This window comes from Chamaea fasciata, unplaced genomic scaffold (genome assembly GCF_029207755.1).
Source record: "Chamaea fasciata isolate MVZ Bird 193981 ecotype frontalis unplaced genomic scaffold, bChaFas1.0.hap1 SCAF_8, whole genome shotgun sequence".
Taxonomy (NCBI): Eukaryota; Metazoa; Chordata; class Aves; order Passeriformes; family Sylviidae; genus Chamaea; species Chamaea fasciata.
Window position 1 is genome coordinate 5,307,302 of NW_027094093.1, and position 19,480 is coordinate 5,326,781.

General features: G+C 47.0%; 2 protein-coding genes across 2 annotated transcripts in view; one reads left to right on the forward strand and one right to left on the reverse strand.

Moving 5' to 3' along the window:
• The window catches only part of CPS1 (carbamoyl-phosphate synthase 1), a 179,740-nt gene that overhangs the window by 109,143 nt on the left and 51,117 nt on the right, over positions 1-19,480 (reverse strand). The gene's annotated exons all lie outside the window — the stretch shown is intronic.
• LANCL1 (LanC like glutathione S-transferase 1) lies at positions 145-19,328 on the forward strand. The gene is made up of 9 exons (XM_066189455.1): positions 145-248; positions 412-529; positions 8,842-9,049; positions 12,908-13,043; positions 13,369-13,515; positions 15,452-15,634; positions 15,988-16,164; positions 16,450-16,522; positions 17,332-19,328. The coding sequence occupies exons 1-9, from the start codon at positions 165-167 to the stop codon at positions 17,406-17,408; spliced, it is 1,203 nt and encodes a 400-aa protein (XP_066045552.1). The 5' UTR covers positions 145-164; the 3' UTR covers positions 17,409-19,328.

Here is a 19,480-nt window from a genome sequence, read left to right on the forward strand (position 1 = left end):
AGCCGCCGCACAGCCCGTGACCGCACGGGGCCGCCGCCCCGCTCAGCCCCGCGGGCCCGAGCCCGCCCCCGGCGCGGGAAGGGGCGAGGGCGGCAGCGGCGCCTTCCGGGGCGGAGCCGGGGCGGGCCGCGGCCGAGCGGAGCCGAGCCGAGCCCGGCGGGACCATGATGGCGCAGCGGGCGCTGCCGAACCCCTACGCGGACTATGACAAGTCCTTGGCCACCAGCTACTTCGACGCGGCCGGGCGGGTGAGCGGGGCTGGGGTGAGGCGGCCGCGGGGATCTGCCCCGGCCGCGCCTAGCAGAGACCTGTCAGGTTACAAACGCGGTTCCCCGCCGGGCGTGCCCGGTGTACCGATGCCCGCCCGCCTGCTGGCCTTGCCTTCACGTTTGGTGGGTTTTCTCTCCACAGCTGACCCCCGAATTCACGCAGCGGCTGAATAACAAAATCAGGGAGCTGCTGCAGCAGATGGAGAGGGGCCTCAAGTCCGCCGACCCTCATGACTGCACCGCGTACACTGGCTGGACAGGTAGGGTCGGATCCCATGGAGCCGGAGCTCCCTGGAGCAGACTTCTAGACCAGGTCCTGGCAGACCCGTGGGGATTTGGCCATTGGAATGGGCGCAGTAGATCCACGTCAAGAATGGTACTTCTTCTGTATGTTTTAGTCCTTTAGAACAAGGGGATGTCTTTCTCTGGACTCCCCATTTTTGAAGCGGGTTTCATGCTGCAGAGGGTAGACCACGGTGTCATAGGGCAGGATTTGGTCTAGTCTTAGTTAATAGTGCTGAACTTATATGATGGAGAAAGCCAGCACTTGCTTGGGAATAGACATAGGAGCCTGCAAAGGGTCAGGTTTCAAATCCAGCCACGGTGGGGATGATGACAACAAAACCAGCGCTCCCTCCAGTGCTCCACGAGGGCAGGTGTACATGGTAGGTCATTTACCTGCAAGGAGTCCTTGCATCTGGCAAGCAGTGAGCTTAATGGCCTGAGATAATGTCTGTCTTTTCTGTTCGGGCTGAATTTTATCTGATGACCTCGTCTGACTGGCAGATTGCTCCATTCCTTTTCCCCAGGCAGTGCCACTCTACTTAGTGAGCGCTAGTTTTGCTCCAGTGCCTGTCAGAAGGAGCAGAAATACTAATGTGAGTATAATAAAGTGTGGAAGCCTTTCTCATACTAACTCGTGTGCAAAGCTTCCAGGAGCTCATCTTTCTCCTATTCCGCATTTTCAATCTGGTTTTCCTTCCTTGGGAGTGTGCCCCACCTTTGCCTCCATGTTTCTCCTCACTGGTGCCAGGGAGGACATACCTTTCTCTGTGCTCCATCTTTAGCTGCTGCTGTGTGCTTTGTCGTCTCTCCTGCCTTCTGTGCTGTGCCAGGCCCTTTGGAGAGACCCTAGGGTAGCTGAAATTAATCTCACGCTTGCTGCAAGATCTTTTTGGTGCTGCTTCTTTTCTTTTGGCAGTATATTGCGATCTTAAATGGCAGCTTTCTACAGTATAATCTGGGTGTGGTTGGCTTGTGTGTGGGTGCTTTGGAACTTAATGCCAACAGTTTGCTTGAGAGAGTGGTGTTCACTGTGTTGGTGCTAAACTAGCATCGCAGCTTGATGACAGCAGTGCTAGAAATGTCTACTTCAAAATTCTAGTAAGGCAGGCAGGCGCTGAGAGCACTCAAGAGCAGTTCATAAGAAATTCTAGGATACCAGTATTAAATTCCAGCGTGGGAGAACATTGATTTCATCAGCTGCTGTCTTGGCAGCACTCTGCTCGTGCTGCCAGTAAATTTATACATTTCTGCTGAGTGCTGGCTGATTTCACCTTGGGAGACATGCTCAGTTTTCCAGTCTGTGTGATCCTGTGCTGAGGTCCCCTCTGATGAAAAGCTCTGCTTGGGTAAAGGTAGTCTTCAGTCATGATTGCAGAGTCTGCCTCCGGCCAGAAAATTCATGAGAAAGCAGTAGGAGAGTTGATGGTAGGAGCACTCTCAAAGTCTTTGGGGAGAAGGAAAACACTTTTCCCACAAGGCCATGTTCCCTTTCTTAGGGTGGTCCTAAGGTACTTCTTGTTGGAAAGTGACTGCAGTTATGAAACAGTGGTTGAGAACTCTGGTAGGATTTCAGCTTGTTTTCATTTGGAAGAGAGTTTCTCAAGAGGGATTCTTCTCTTTTCTTCCCAGAGATCATTCCTCGATGGGCACACAGCCTTCTTGCCTTGGCTAATAGGAAAAGAAATCCGTGGATGGATTTCCTGGAAGTCACAGCCAGCATGGTGAAGTTTGCAGATGTTACTCTATGACTTTGTCACCCTGCCTTCTCTTCCAATTCTAGCTATACTAATTTATTCAGAGCTGGTTTCCAGAGACAAAATTAATTGGGCCAAGGCAGTGGCTTTTTCCTGTAATTGCTTGTGTAGGAAAGGCTTGTTGAGTATCTCCTCATGTGAATCATTGCCCAGCAGTCTAAAATCAGCCCTCACTCTTGTGGCCGCTAATAAGGGAGATTTGAAATATGGCTCTCTTGGCACAAACTCTGTGTGAAATCTAACATCCTCGAGTGTACTACATTACACTCAGTAATACTCAGCATATGCCGGCGTTTTACTTTGGGGCTCGTTTCTTTCCCAACACATTTGACAGAGCCCCATTCCCCCAGCATGCACTTTGTGCCAGGGAAGCCATGGCTTTTTGGCATGTGAAGTTGGAGCAGAGGGAGGGAAGGACTCAGATTTTCAGCTCAGAGGCAGTGAAAGCACACTTTGGATCAGGATTATCCAGTGTGTGGCTGAATGCCCTCCAAACATATTTGAATCAGTTTGTTACATTCTCATTCAGTTCCCCACAGAGATCAGGGCCCCATAGGCGGCACCTGGTATGTGCCTGGGTACAGACCAGCCTCAGCTCTTGTGTTCTGCTTTGGCTTCTCATCAGTTCAGGGAGACTGCTGGAAGAGCTTTTTCCCTAACCTGTTTCACTGGTATCACAGTGTTGACTGAGGAAAGCTAAACTGCCCTAAGCTAATTCTGAGTCAGAAGCAGTTCAGATCCCGGTAGAAGCACAGCGGCCTCCTCCATTTTCAAACAGATTAGCATGAGGATGCTGAGGGATACAGTATATATACAGTATATGCCTGTCGGTGTTTGTGATCATGCAAAGTGCCTTGCTTTAAAGACTGACTTGATGGGAGCACAAATGATGGAAAGGGAATGGAAGGAAATTCACTGCTGTCACCAGCTGACTGCAGAAGCTAGGATGCTCCTGAGTTCAGTGCCTACTGGACTGTTGTGTCCTTCTAAGACGATGAGGTATATAAGGGAGAGATTGACCTTTCTCCTCACTATGGTAGTGCATTAGGAATTTGTTTCCCATGCCAGCATTCCCTTCTCTGGCAATGTCTTATCATGGCTTTCAGCACTGGAGGGCCTCTGAAACTGCCCACTGAGTCCAGCTGGCCTGCCCCATCCACAGCTTTTGGCTGGCCCATTGGCAGGTAGGGACAAGGAGGAGGGCTCAGTTGTCTTTTGAAAGGAAAACCATGTAAGAATGAAATTATGACTGAACCAGTTCAGGAAAGTTTCTGGAAAAACACTTTTCATTCACTTTAGTGCAATATGTTTGTTTTAACCTTAGAACTCAGAGAATTTACGTCCCTTTTAGTCCTGTTCAGAAAAATGGAAATCCTCGGATAATCCCTAGAGAGCACGAGAAAGTGAGGATGCATTTGCTGAGAGATAATACAGTGCCTTGGGTCACTCACATAAACCACATTCCTGCCAAATGCTTGGTGGGTACTTTTTGTGAAATTTCTGTTCTTGGACACAGTGTTTGACTGGACAAAGCCCAGAGCAATGGCATGCAAATTTGAGGCTGACCTTCTTTTCAAAGAGTTGGAGCAGATCACTACTGATCCCTGCTAACCTAACCTATTGTAGCATTTTGTGATGGGTAAAACATTTTACAGAAGAGGCTCTGTTACTCAGGTTTTAAGGCAGGATAAATGCTTAGGCATCCTGGATGATCATCCAATGTCCCACAGTGCACTAGGAAGATAAGCTGCAAACTGGCTCCCCAACCAGCTCTGGACATGGGCTCACAGAGATGTCTCAGTGTTGTGTGCAGTATGGCTTTGGCATGCGTTTAGGAGTGCAAGGTAGCATCCCATGTGTCTGCACCAGGAAAGATGGTAATTATCCTTTCAGCTGGGCAATAAACCTGGCCCATAAAGCTGGGCCATCCATCCTCTTTTACCCCATGCCTGACTTAATAAAATGGCATCAGCTGACTCACTAGAAACCATCAGGCTTCATCACTGTGCAGAGATAGGTTTCTGCTTCTTCTGTGTTTGACATCCTGCTTTGAGGCTGCTGGCTGACTTACTGCCCTGGATTAATGCAAGATCTCTGAGGTCTTTATGACTCTGGATGGCTGGTTTGGAACAAAATACCCTTTTGTGGCAACCTCCTTTCCTTGGTAGAAGCATCATGGTTCAGCTCCTGCTGGGCAAGGAGGCATGTTCAGAACAGTCTAATGGCATAACTTGCTTGCAAAACAAACTGCTTGCAGTCACACAAAAGAGCAAGTCTAAACTTGCAGAGAAGTTGAGGCACAGCTTCTCTTCCATCAACAGAATGGTCACGTGGATGAGATACTCCTTCTGCCTACTGCAGAGCTTTAGCTCACTAGCAAGACCTTTCTTGGTATTTCCAGCAGTGCTGCTCTGTTGAAGTGGTTGCTGAAGTCAGGGCATCAGCACAAGGCAGCTGGTGCAAACAATTCCATTTCTGCTGTGTACAGCATGTACTCCACTGCCCCACTCAAATCTCTAGTGCAAGGCAGCCCTCTGCACCTACTGTACAGGAAGGTGAGAAGAGAGAGGTGCTGTTTACTGTCCTTCTGAAGGTGTACTGTCCTAAGCAGGCTTTGTGAGACACACAGAATTGACTTTAGCCTCCAGATTCCCTGCAGTGAGCAAGCATCTTGGGCACTGACACTCAGCTCCAGTGTATTGGCTTTCTGCATGCTGGAGGGGGCCCTTTCAGCCATCAGAGCCCTGCTGGTCTGCCAGTGGCACATGTTCAGTGCAGCCCTGTGCCATCACGGACTCTCTGATGCATTCCCCAGCTCATTTGGCTCTGCGGCAGGGGCAAGAAGCAAAAAACTTGGACGTCTGAGAAACTACAAAGAAGAAGGTCCAGTAGTAAACAATCAACAGAACAGAGCCCAGACATCTTTGGCAGTAGCAGGCCACAGGCAGCCACTGTATGGGAGTTCTGCTTGGAAACAGAGGTCATAAAATTAGGTCACATTTCCAGCTGGGACACTGAACACCAGGCGTGCAGGGCACACAGCAATGGAGCACATCCACAGCCTGCCTAGCTCCATGTGTTGGTGATGCCATGTTTGTATACCACTTAAAGCATGCCATACAAATACCCAGTCAGTCACAAACCTACCCAGTCCATTGGGGTGAGGAGATTATTGGAGAGGGAATGAGGCAGAGTTGTGGAAGAGCTTTTGCAGAGCAGCACTGCCTTAACTGAACCAAGGTCACTTCGTGGATTCTCTTGTCTCTAACCTGCACTGCCTCTGAAATTCTCTGCCTGCCTCCTTGCCACACAGGTGATCTGGCATGGCCTGATTTTTTGGCAGCAGGGGAGGGCCCCAGGGGTAGCTTCTGTAAGAAGCTGCTGGAAGCTTCTACCATGTTCAACAGAGCCAATCTGTGATGGCTCTGAAGATGGACATGCCGCTGGCCCAATTACAGAGGTTGTGATGACTTAAGAAGAAAATCAAAACAGCACACGCAGAGTTTTTTCCCCAGGGGTGGGGAGGCACCGCGTGCCTGGCACGGCCTGTGGCAGTACACCACCATGGCTGCTGCCGTTTCAGCACAGCCCGTGCCGAGCCCTGCCTGCCTGGCCATCCCTAGCTAGCTGTGCTGCAGGTGAAAGGGCAGGGCCAGGGGCAGCTTCTCCTTCCCAGCACCCCACTTGAGCAGAGGTGTTAAACAGCACCAGCGCTGCCGCCGCCGCCACTGCCTGGCCGGCAGCGAAAGCGTGATGAGCAATTCCCTAAGGCGGAACCTGGACAGACCAATCCCTCGGCACTATGGGATCCTGCAGGGATCTTGGGATTAGTGCAACTTGCTGACAGTGGTACCTACAAGCAGCAGTTTTTCTTCTAGTCAGAAGAGAGGAGGAAGTGAGGATGTGTGGGCAAAAACATGGGAGCACCAAGGCCAGTGGAAAGAAGAAGAGGGAGGAGGTGTCCCAAGCATCAGAGCTGAGATTTCTCTGCAGGCTGTGGTGAGAACCAAGCTGTGCCCCTGGAATGCATGAAATCCACGGGGGATGCAGAGATCCACTTGCAGTCTGTGGGAAAAGTGCTCATGGCAGAGTGGGTGGATGCCAGAGCAAGCTGTGATCCAGTGGGAGGCCCAAATAGAGCAAGAGGGCTCCTGCTTGCAGAGCTAGACAGAGAGGGCCCTTGCTTCCAGACTAGAGCAGCCTGTCCTTAAAAGACCATACCCCATGGACGAGTGACTTATGCCAAGGCAGTTTTGGAATGACTGTTTGCCCATGGGAGGGACCCCACAGCACAGCAAAGACTCCTCTCCCTGAGCACACAGAAGATCTTGAGTGATGAACTGACCAAAACCCCCCTGCCCTGTCTCCCTGTGCCATCAGTGGGAAGGAGGGAGGGGCTAGGGGGGGAACAACATCTTAAAGGGTTATTTTACTTCTCATTATCCTCCTCTGATTCTGTTAATAATAAATTTATTTTATACCTTTGAATTTGAACCTGCTTTGCCCTTAGAGTGTTTTTTTCTCCCAATCCGTTTCTCAACACATGAGCCCTTCATTAATTTTTTCCCCTTCTCCTCTGCCCAACTATAACAGAACAGCAAACAACTTTTGTGGGTACCTGGCATTTGGCCAGCATCAAACAACAACAGGAGTGAATTACGAAAACTGGCTTTAGATGCAGTTTATAAGACCTTTCAGTTTTAAATAAAAAGGAAAAGGAAATGTTTTGGGAAAGCAACTTCATCCTTTAATACAGGTCAGTGGTTTTTTGGAGTCCTTCCAAAGATGCTTGGGCCTGAGAGGAATGGGAGAAATGTTTTAAAAGAGGAGAGGCAAAGAAATCAGAGGAAAACAATGCTGAGATTTACTTTCTAAGAATTCAATCCTTGCAGTGGCCTTGGCAGGGTATTTCTGTGCATAATTAGGGTGGCACGATGGCAGTAGGAATAGAAACTACTTACAAAGCTAGAAGTTGTATATTAAAGCAGATAAGTCAAGAGTGCAAGCTGTGCTCAGACAGCTATCAGGCTAATAAGTCTAGAAGATGTGCTAGGTACTAAATAAATCAAGGAGAGTCACTTGACATTTTCTAGCCAGAAAAGGAGAGTTCCCCTTTAAAGAAGGGCTTCATATCCACATCCTTACAGACTTGAGTGATGGCACTGTACAGCTGAGCTCTCTCTAGAGCTGCTAGCACTGAATTGCTTAGAGAGAGGACAAGGTTATTAGCTTCAGCAGGAAATGGAAATTTTATACATAATGTACATGTGGAATTGAATTGTCTGTAACATGAAGCTTTGGAGATTACCCTTGCAAAATGAGAAAATTATCCAAGTTTGAAATTGTCCTCAGTACCTTGGACTGTAATTTTGCAGCACGCTTGCCCCCTTGACCTTAACACATCAAAATCTGCAGAGACTGGCTCTATTAATTTAGGCTTAATGTGGGACCTGAGTCTTCTTAGAAATGTTTTTTGTTAAGGGGAGAAATAAGCTCTTCTCAAAGTGATGTAGGCCAATAGCTTTCTTAAGTGCAGATTTGAGGACGGCTCCCAGATCAGAAGGATGGTTCAAGTGTGACAGACCTCTCAGGCACAGACTTATTGAGAACTCCTCATTTACCTGCTAAAAGCTTCAAGAGCTGGGTGAAGACAGAGAGGCAAAGGACAGCAATTGATGTGACTGCTCAGTAGCAGAATTGTTTTTGTAGCTGGCCAAGCCATTGGAAACCTAGTGAGGACCATGCAGCCTTTTCTAGTATTCCAGGCAGCTGTTTGTGTTTCAGACAAGGGCTGATCTCATGACTGATGTGCTGCAAAGGAGAATTGGACAGTACCTTTTTTTCTAGGATGCACCAGTCCTTGCTGTCGGGCTTGGGACTTGCTCAACAGCAGGAGATGATGCCCATGGGAACTGTAACAATCTTGCCGGTGCTTCCCAGTGGAAAGGAATTTAAAAATAATAATAGAAGGAAATAAAAAAAAAATAGTCAAGGAGGATGTCTGGATGTCTTAAGGGTGCTGTTTCTCAGTGCTGATGGTGTGTTCCTTTTTTTAAAATCCATTGCAAGCTAAGTGACCCAACCCCTTACCCCCTAAGCATGGGGGAAAGAATAGAGAGGGTGACAACTCAGCTCTGTCACAAGTACCATCTGCCCAAAGATGATTACTTTCCCCTTCCCTGTTGAGAAAAAGTCACAGGTACAGTGTATGGATTTAGGTGGGTTTGTCTAGGTCTCATCTTTTGCTCCTTGCTACTAAAATTGTATGTAATTGTAAATAAAATTTTATGCAATTCTGTGCTGTTCTCCAGGCCTTCCTGGGTCAGACCCTGCTGTTGTCTTGGCCATCCACTCACAAGCAGCATCAAGTTGCAAGGAGATGACAAAGCAGGAAAGGAAGCTTGGGTTATGTCCCTGAGAAGCCTGTCTGTAAGGCTGTATGCCCTATAGGAGGGCCAGGCCAGACTTTGAGGTTCGCTGAAGTAACAGAGCAAACGTTTCTAGTGGGTGCAACCTTTATGTTCCTTCTGCAGGCATCGCTTTGCTGTATTTGCACCTGTATGACGTGTATGGAGACCCAGCCTACCTTGAGGTGGCCCATGAGTACGTGAAGAAGAGCCTGAGGTGCATGACCAGGAGATCCATCACCTTCCTGTGTGGTGATGCCGGGCCCCTGGCAGTGGCTGCTGTCGTCTACCACAAGCTGCAGAACCAGAAGCAGGCAGAAGACTGTATCATCCGGTAAAATGCTTGGTTATGGCTTTGACCTGACCTTCCTCTTGCTCACAGAGCTGGTCTGGGCTTATATGAGGCACTCTCTGACAAATGTGAATACATTTTGTTGCAGTCTTGTGTGAGATATAATCCGGTAACTTAGCAAGGCAGCACAAACTTTTCCTGCCCTGGTAAAAGAGGTCATTTAAGGACAAACACATTTGCATGTCAGACTGCGGAGCAAGGACGTTGTTCAGCTGGTATTGCCATCTTAAAAATAATTCTGATAAACGCAGGAAGAAAAAAGTACCAAAATTAAAAACAAAACAAAACAAACCCCAGAAGGTGGGGTTTGGTGTTTTTTGAGAACATTTTAATTTAGCTTTACAGTCATTTTGATGAAAAGGAAAAATGTGGTAAGATTATTAGATTTAATTTTGGTACTTGCTTCCACTTGCTCTTTATTAGTTGTCTTTGACTTAAACCTAAGATTGACAGCATCCCTTTCAATTGCAGAATGCAGCTGGTTATGATTCATTTATTTCTACTTCCTGCCTTTCCTCAACTGTTTTCAACATGTATTTTTGTTGGGTACTTAAGACAAGAAAAGGACGAACAAGCAGTCACAGATCAGCATGTGGCAGAGGAAGGAAAATAGTTAAGGAGATGTAGTTGCAAGCATTTCTCAGTTAAGGGAGATGGGTTTTAAGGTGAGAAACAGCCCCGTAGAGAGTTTCCATTTATACATGATCAGCACAAAGCAAGACAAAACCCCTGAGCTTTGGAACACTGGCTGCCCTTAAACAGCCATGAGCAAGTGATGCATAATTGCAATTTAAAAAAGCCACAGGTGGGAATCAGAGGTGTCTGTATGGTTTGGACACCAAGTTCCCACTCCCTTAACTGAGAAAAGCTTCTGGTTTATGTAGGTACAATCAGTCTGAGGACAGAACTCTTTATTCTGATAATAATCTGTGGGTTAGATTTTGCCTTGACAAAGAGGCAAGTCTCAATATGATTAACATAATTGCTAACAAAAAGAGAATTAATCTGTCAAACAGTACTGGTCAGTTGCAGTCAGTGCATAAGTCCCAGGTTGTAGAAACAATTCCTAATTCATGTTTTCTTGCTGAGATTTCCCCTCCCCATATCCCTCTTGTTCTGCCTGTGGTTCGGTGGCAGAATGGAATCTCGTGGTTAATTTTGCACTGCCATCTAATGGTATAATAAAGTGAGAACACTGGAAATGGGTTTCTTTATACATCTGCAAGGAGGAAAACAAAAAGTATGGCTTTCCCAAATAAACAGTTATACTGTCCTTACTCTGCCTGCCACCAATTACCAGAGCAGTTTGTCTGACCATGCTCCTTTAAAACAGAGTATTTCTTTGAGAAGTAGCTCCCTTAATCAGAACTCTGAAATGGTTTTTGAGTGTGCTGTTTAGTTACAGAACAGTTGCTAAGCTGTTCAGTGCAAGTGCATAGAAAGAGCACTTTTGTCAGAGCTGTGGAGAAGAAGAGCCTCTCTGCATTTTGCCCTCTGTCTTTTAAAGCACCTCATCTTTACAGAGCCACTGGAGAGAATTCATCAGCCAGGTTTCACCTGCAGTGGAAGGGACAGAAGCTTGCTTTTTCCTAAATGAGTTCATGACCAAAAAATGTGCTTTTATGCTCTAGAGAGACTAATGTTTCAGGGCAGCCTATTTTCCAAGAGCCTGTGAAAATCTGAGCCATGTTCTAGGAGCCCTCTTTTTCCTTTGACCTCCCACCAATTTAGAAGGTCAAAGCTTTGCTTTCAGAGCCAATGGTGTACAAAAATCCCATTTTGCTCTACAGCTGCCTTGATTTCCCTCTGTCCAGAAACTGCTGGTTGTTGGCAGTTGAGGTAATAGGCTGATAATGTGAATAGGAGTGGCTCCTCCTTTCAGAGACCACTTCACCCCACACACCTGAGAAAAAGAAAAAAATAAAATTCTGCGTGCAATCAGTCCAGCAGCATCCCAGGCGTCTCTTTTTGAATGCACGACCGCATTTCAAAAACAGCAGAAACTCCTGGTAGGCTTCCTCCCCTGATGATCCTGCTTGAAAAGCAGTTAGAGGTAAAGCAGTAATGCACAAAGAACAAAAACAGTAGGTCCAGTTGCTCCAGGTTTCCCCATGAAAAGGAGATACCACATCCAGAACTGAGAAAATCCCTACCACTGGTATTACAGTTCATGCATCGGTCCATTCCTTCTATTTCACTTGACATTTCCTGACATCTCAGAGCTGAACAACATCACCAGCCAGCTTCTCTTCTGGCCAGCCTGCTGCTAGGCAGAGTCTGTCTGCCCAAACACCTCCTTGGAAACCCTTTTCATCTGTCTTCCTTGGACTTTGGGGCAGGCACCATGAGGAGACAGCAGGCCTTTCCTTTCCACTCCCACAGCTGAGAGAAGAACCCATGCCTCGGCTGGAAAGTCTGTCTCTTGGGTTTAATCTGTGAGAAAGAAACCTCCCCCATGGAGCAGTCAAGTGGTACAAGGGCCAGTCCACCTTGAGACACTGTTCCCTCCGTTCTCCTTCAAAATCCCTGCTCGCTTGGAGTCCAGTGCCAAGGGAAAGTTTCCTGCCATGAGAAGTCACAGCCCAGCATCCTCTCTACTTGAGACATTTTGTTGCTTCTTGACTTTGCAACAATGTGTGTCCCTGGGGCCCAGGGAGCAAAGGCTTCCAAGGCACCTTTTCTGTTTTTCACACTGCTGTGACAGGGAAGCTCAGCACACCTCGAGCTTTTCCTGGCTGGTTTCACAGTAGGAAACAGTCAGGGAACAGCCTTAAAGCCATTTATGCTGGTATTTTTAAAGTGATGGCACTTTTCAGATTGCTGTCTTACAGGTGAACAGGAAAATAAAGCCAAATCCAATCAGACTGCTACCTGCTGCCCTGACAGGGAAGGACACCCAGTCTTTCTGGAAATGTGATGAGAGGTAAAACAGAGGAAAAATTGCATCAAGAGTGAATTGGGCTACAAAGCATCAGTGTGAAGTGCTGTCAGTCTCTGTTAGCACTACAGAAATATCACCAGCTTTGCAATATCATAATGGAAAAGTGGCAAAGAAAATACTTGACTGCAGCAAACCACACTCTGCCCTTGTGGGCTGAAGCCTGGTGCCAGGCAAGCTGTCCTCAGACAGCCACAGCACTGCCACTTTGCTAAGCTGTCCTCAATGCTGCTCAGTTCTCCCTAGAGGGTATTTCTTCCATGTGTCACACAGCATGTGTAGCTCCACCTCTTACTTAGCTTTTTAGCTCATGGAGACACCTCTTTCTCACCTGACAGCATAGCCCAGGCTTTTTGCAGGCATGGAGAGGAAGGGGCTTTTCTATCAGGACTTTCGAGCATTAGGGATGAGATTTTTCCACATACCATTAGCACTAGTTTGACTTTCTAGGATTCCTTAAGCAGCCAAATTAAAAGGATAGCCATTTAATTTGAAAGTAGTGATTCTTGGCAGAGTGTCTGCTTTGCCAGTAACATCACAAGGAGATAATGGTGGGCAACCTTTCCTGAACAGTCAGCAGTTTTATGCTGACCGTTTTTTTTCAGCCCAGATTTCCCCCCGAAGTAGCTTTCCAAGCTGGTGCTCTAAAACCCAAGCACGTAGTGTGAGTGCATTGAGAAGAGCAGAGCAGACTGAAGCAATCAGCCCAGCAAAAGGCAGAAGGGAAGGGGCAATTCCACACCTCATGCAGCTGGAAAGCTGAGACCCAGAGTCTGGCCTGACAGCTCCTAGGGCACAGGCAGCATGAAGGAATGAAGCAGGGTTTCGAGCTCCAGTCTCAGTGCTTGTTTACATGGCTTTGAGTGTCCCCTCACCTCCTCCATGTGAATTTTTCCTTGTAGTTTGCTCCACCTATACAAGGTTGACCCACGAGTGCCAGATGAACTCCTCTATGGGCGCATGGGCTATCTCTCTGCACTGATATTTGTCAATAAGCACTTCGGAGAGGAGAAGATCCCTCAAAGTCACATTCAGCAGGTACTGTGCCTTTTGCTGGTTTGTTATGTGTCTCTTCCCATGCAGCTCATCTTGGGGCGGGTAAAAATCAATGCTAGATGTAGAGAACTCTGGCAATAAGGAAGAAACCGCATTGTGGTAAACCTGCTTTTCTAACAAAGGGACAAAGCACCACATGTCCCCCACTGTCCTTGTAAATCCATGGGCAGTATTGGACTGGCATACATTTCATCCCACCCTCTGCTTGGGCAGAAAAACAAATCTCATTCTGTGTCAGAATACTCACTGTGCCATGTCCAAGACAGCAACATTTCTCTCACCCACATTTGTTCCCATCCCTTCACAGGTCTGTGAAGCAGTTGTAGCCTCAGGAGAGAGCTTAGCCAAAAAGAGGAACTTCACAGCAAAGAGCCCACTGATGTATGAGTGGTACCAGGAGTACTATGTGGGAGCAGCCCATGGTTTGGCTGGGATTTACTACTATCTCATGCAGGTAAGAGACATGAGGGGAGAGGCCATTAGCAGCTGTTTCACATTTCTTTGAATAAGGAACAGCATTTGAATTTGCTCTTGGTAATGTCAAACTGGGAAAGAGCCCTTGTCTGATGGACTTACCCATGTGTTTATCATGCATTTCCAGTTGTAAAGGCTTTCTCCAAATCTAAGATTGAATCTCCGACCTTGGAGATCTGTGGAGAAACGTGACCTGCATTAACCAGCAGTGTCACATAATGGAGACCTGTAGCTCAGCTGGGTCTGAAGTTTCCCCCTCATGTTCATTGCTTCTAAATTATTCACATTTGTTGGTGTCTGCTGGCTCCCTGCATTTTCTGAGGTGGAGCAGTGTCAGATCATTGGAGTGAGAATCTCTGAGAGAAAAGCATGGTGGGAGAAATTGTGCTCATTGTAGGAAAGTGGGAAATGCTTTTGTATCCAAAGCAGAACTTTGCTTGCTTCTAAATGTGAAAGAGGTGGGACTTTGACAAAGGAACTGAGTCCTGTAGTTCCTGAAGCAGGCAGAGCAAGACAAGAGGCTGGCAGATGCAGTAGCCCTTTGCTTTGATGCTTTCTCACTATTTCTCACAACTCACTGGAGCTCTGTCAATATTCCCTATTCTGGCTCTGAAAAAAATGAGGGTGATAATTCCTCCTGTGGGTCCCTTCATGCATACATTTACAGTGCTTAAGCACTTAAAAAAATAACAGCAATAAATAGCATTGAATTTTTAAAGCATTAAGAGCACCATGAGCAATGCAAATTATTTTGGTCTAGAAATAGTCTATAATCTTTTATTAGACATAACTCTCAGAGCAGGTGGAAAAGGAAGCCACCAGGTTTCAAGCATTTGAGCTTTCCTTGAGGACTGTCAAAGTTAAAGCCCATTTACAGGATCAGCAGAAGTCCTGTGAATATAACTCTTCTGTGTCTCAGAGAGGAAGAGATGGTTGGTGGTTTTTAAGTAGAAGATTTGGCAAGAGGGGGATGCAAGGTGGTTATTGCCCAGGAGCACAGAATAGCTAGCTAGGAGCAGGGGAGACAGTGATGTGCTGTGAGCCTAAATTTGTACCAAGTCCATGAGCTTGTTCCCAAGCAGCTGTTTTAAATAATTTTAAGTCTCCCATAAAATACTGCATGGGCTTTGTGCTTCTCTGCTATATGAAGTCCAGGGAGCCTGGATCAGCCAAGCATGATGCACAAAAAAGCCTTGGGAGAAGAAAGCATGTGAAATATGGAGAGGAAAACGTCTTTTATCTCTAATGGTTTTACAGCACGAGTATTGATTTTTAATCTTCCAGTTACCAACTTGGGAACAATGTGATCCTTAGATGAGAGTGCTCATTGCAGTCTGCCATGGGAAATTAGAACTGCACTGATTTCATGTGGGGCAGTGTCATTGGAAGAGGACACTGGGGCCACTCCCTTGCTTCCGTCTGAGGTCAGCAGTGAAGTCAACCTCTTGAAATTACCCAGCAACATCTGTGAACATACAGAATTGCAGCCTGCCAGCTGGGCTGGCCCAGCAGCTAAAGGCTGAGATGCTCTAGGTGCTAGGAATCATCCTTAATACTGACTTTGGACTCTTATCTCCTTACTTCAGCTCTGGGTACCTGAAGCTATTCCTGCTCATCTTTAGGAAAAGCAGCAGCAAACTCTCTTGCCTAGGGGACCAGGTGACATGCTAGGAGCAATCTCTGTTTCTGGGATGAAAGGGTAGGACTGTAAGTCCCTGCCAAGAGGCAGAGCACCAGGGGACTGAGTGGGTAATTGTGAAATGTGAAAGCCCAAACCAAAGAAATTACTTAATTTACAAGGAGCAAAAGGGAATGTAGCCATGGCTGACTGTTTCCACCTTTCGGGCAGACCATGGGTCTCTTAGGGACAGACAGAATGGTAATTCTCCCTGATTTAAATGTTCTCTCTCTCTTAGCCTGGCTTTGGAGTGAGCCAAGTAAAGCTGCACAACACAGTCAAGCCCAGCGTGGACTATGTCTGCCAGCTCAAGTTCCCATCTGGAAATTACCCTCCATGTATTGGTGACACCAGAGACCTACTCGTCCACTGGTGCCATGGAGCACCAGGTGTAATCTACATGCTTCTCCAGGCATACAAGGTACCAGAAACTTTGCAAAGACCCTTTAGAGACCCCTTACCTGGAAGTAGGATGGCTTGTTGCAATGAAATCACCCCACAGGAACCACTGACTGATACAGAAATTAGTCGTCTAAAGAAATGTTTCTGAAAATATCCATCAATTGTTTGGGCTGCCCTGTTGCAGGTGATGGATGGTGACAACTAGTTGTGTGTGAAGTAATGGTCTTACATCCTCACTCATGATATCAAAAATATCCTCCTTAAAAAGTAAACAGCAAAGTGACTTCATCAGGACACCCAAACCTTTGCATCCCACAGGGATGCTCTTTGTTTGGAGGACATTGCCTCAGCAACTGTTTCTGGTCTCTGCAGGTCTTTGGGGAGCAGCAGTACCTGAATGATGCCCTGCAGTGTGCAGAAGTGATCTGGCAGCACGGGTTACTGAAGAAAGGCTACGGGCTGTGCCACGGCACAGCTGGCAATGCTTATGCCTTCCTGGCACTGTACAACCTCACTCAGAGCATGAAATACCTCTACAGGGCCTGCAAGGTAAGTGTGTGTGAGGCAGTAAAAGGGCTTATTCACTTCTGCCTTCTACATCACGGCCTTTGCCTTTGAAACCCAGTTTCTAGTGGGGCAGACATGCAGCTAGATCTGACCAGCTGCACCAGAGTAGTCCTTCAACAGTGCAGTCAGTGTCTGATAGCTTGTACAGAAGGGATTTCCCTCAGAAGCCTTGCTCTGCAAGGCGTAATGTGAGGACAGGAGATAGTATTTTCTTTTCAAGACTTGCCTTTAACCAAATTTGAACACTTTTTGTACTTCTTTTCTCAGTTTGCAGAGTGGTGTTTAAGCTATGGGCAGCATGGGTGCCGGACTCCAGACACACCATTCTCTCTCTTTGAAGGTAATCCCAGTCTCTAGGTAATCTCCTTGTGTTTTGCTCCTGGATCTAAGCTGTTCCAGCACCAAGAAGAACCAAATACATGCTCCACTGGGTCTCCCTGTAGCACAGGCTAATGTCTTAGCTGGAGTGTCTGGTCCTCACAGGCCTCCCACACAGATTTTGCATACAGAGCTCAAGAGAAATTCTTTCATTATTACAGGTCTCCTTTTAGTTATTTGTAGCCCAGCTTCTCAGATAGTCTCTTTTCTGTACATTTTTAAGGATTGAAATCCTTCATGAGTGTTCCAGTTTGATTCTAAAGGTAAGGAAGAAACGGGGCTGCTTTTATTGGCCTTGTTGGTTCCTATGGCACTTTGTGCCTCCTGCTAACAGCTCCCCCCAAATCTGCCCTCAGTGGGTGTTTGCTGAAGGAGCCAGCCCCTCAGCTAACCTCAATGTCCCCAAGCTGCTGCAGGCCAGGGGACAACAGAAGTTCCATCAGTGAGGACCTTGGGCAGCAGTGTGACATGGACCAGAGTTTGATAAAGCTGCCCAGTGCTGAACCTGTGGGTCGGTGAAGCAGAAGGGAGGGAGCTGGAGTGGGGAAAAGACCCATCGTGTTTTTCCAGCACTTTTCAACATTTGATTAACTTCAAAATGCTTTTCCCCACTGAAATACCAAAGTTTCTAGGGAAACCTGGGCTCAGACCTTGAAAATGATTTAGGACCTTTTCTTCTGTCTTCATAACTCATTCACTCCCTGGATAACTGAGAAAAACGGTGCCCAAAGAGAATTTCTCTAAAGCACAATGTGTTTTTTTCATCCTCAGGAATGGCTGGAACGATTTACTTTCTTGCTGACCTGCTGGTGCCTACCAAGGCCAAGTTCCCTGCATTTGAACTCTAAATCTGAATCCTGCTTGGCAGTTTGCTGCCTGTGTTCTTCTGCACTTGGAAACACAGTTCAAGGCTGCTTTCTCCTTTTTCCAGATTCATCATTGTTCACCTAACGGAACGTAAATCCATCCTCCTGAGGGCATGCTCAGTTCTCTAACATTTCTAGTTGTCTCATTACGTTGTTTAGTTTAAAAGACAGGATGCAGATTTTGCTGTTGTCCCTTAAAAACTCAGGGCTGCAGGTGGGAGCAGGGAGAACTGTACAGTATTTTGTTGGCTACAGAGTTTTGCTATTTCCTGTATCCCATTTCCTGGGAAGAAGTTTTCTATTGAATGTAACTTGGGCTATTTAACTTCTTTTTGTGCTAACAAATAGTTGCAGGAATTTAGCTGCCTTTGGAGAACAGCAGATGGAAAACTGAGACTACTGCCCTGGCAGTTGTTTTCAAGTGTTTTCTTTCTGAGCACCCAGAGAGCAGATGGTTCAGTATCTGGGCTGTGCCACATGAAGTGAATGTGATGGACTGTGGAGTCTTACATATATTTTTAATATCTTATTGCAACTGGCAGAGCTGGAACTGACATGCCAAAGGCTTGTCCTGAGTTTGCACCTATCTGCTCTAACGCAAAAGCTATATATAGCTCTTCTGTGCATTTGTTCCAGTGGCAGACAAGTAATACACTGCCATCTTACATTAAACCTTGCTAGTCCATTGGTCATCCAATGGCAAACTCCAGTCCAAAAGTGAGCTAAGCATGCTTGCTTTTGTGGTCTCTTGTTAGCTTTGAGAGTTTATTTTGCAGTCTTTATTTAATTTTGTGTATTAGGTGGTGCCAGGTGCCCACCAGCAGCAAAAAGGGAATAGAAATGTATGCCACTGAGTTCTGACAGGGTTTAACCTATTAGCTGTATAGATGTTATTTACATGTTTTCTTTTATAAGCTTTCCCAGACCTGGATAATTTGAGTCACTTGTATGCCTTGCTACTGCTTGTTGTAGTTTGATTTGCACTCCACCCAACTGGAAAATCTGCACTAGGTTAACTGGCTTTGATGTGTCAGGCAGATCAGGTACTTGCAGGGAGTAAATCTGCTTTTCCGTCCTTGGCTGATGCTGCACCAGTTTGCAGAAATTTGGGACCTGACTCTGTAAACCCCTTTCTTAGCACTGAACATGAGCTAAACACTGAGCTCAGGGGAGTTTATAGATGTAGCCACACAGCTTTGTGCTGTTTGGGAGCAGCTCCTCAGCCTGCACCTACATGACCATGGGTTTTGATCTTTCAAGGGCTGAGCTGCTGAGTGCCTCAAGTCCCATAAGGGCAGGGGAGAATAGCAGGGCAGCACAGCCACTCTCTTGGACCAGCAGTGGCAAAGCAGGACCACCAAACCTGGCATGGTTACACTCACACGTGCCTGAACAGGGCAGCTGAGCCCCAGTGGCACAAGGAACCCCTTGAGAATGCCTGGATGGGCAAGGAGTAGATACCAGCCTTAGAAAGCTGACTTGTTTCCTCAAAGCCCTCACAGGTTTCTGAAAGTCCATCAAAAGACAGCCTGAACTGCAGAAAAGCTCATCTCCTTGAGGGTGGGCATCCCTGTCAGAAGCCTCAGGCTCCTGTGGACACAGCAGCATATCATTCATAGGACCTGAGGAGCACAGAGAGGTGACTGGGAAGCAGAGAGGAGTTGCCTAATCAGTTACCTCCCAGCTTGGCTGATGTGATGGCAGTGACATCTGTAGTGACACTACTCTGAGCCTGGGTTTCTCCTGGGCACCACTTCTGTAAAAGGAGATTTGTGCAGCCTGGGTCATGGTGGCATGAGAGCATAATGTCCCAGGGTTTGTACACTCATCAGGGGAGCATCAGGCCCATGTGTACAACTGCTGAGTGGAGCACTGTCTAATAAAAATGCTGAAACAACCAAACTTAGGGTCATTTCTACCCCCTGCTTTGTGACCAGGATTCATGTCTGAAGAGATCAGTGTATGCTGGCAGCTCCTGGAGGCTCAATGGCCTTCCACCCACCCTGAGTGTTAAGAGTATTTCCCATTTTTCCCTCATCTCCATCAAGATGGAG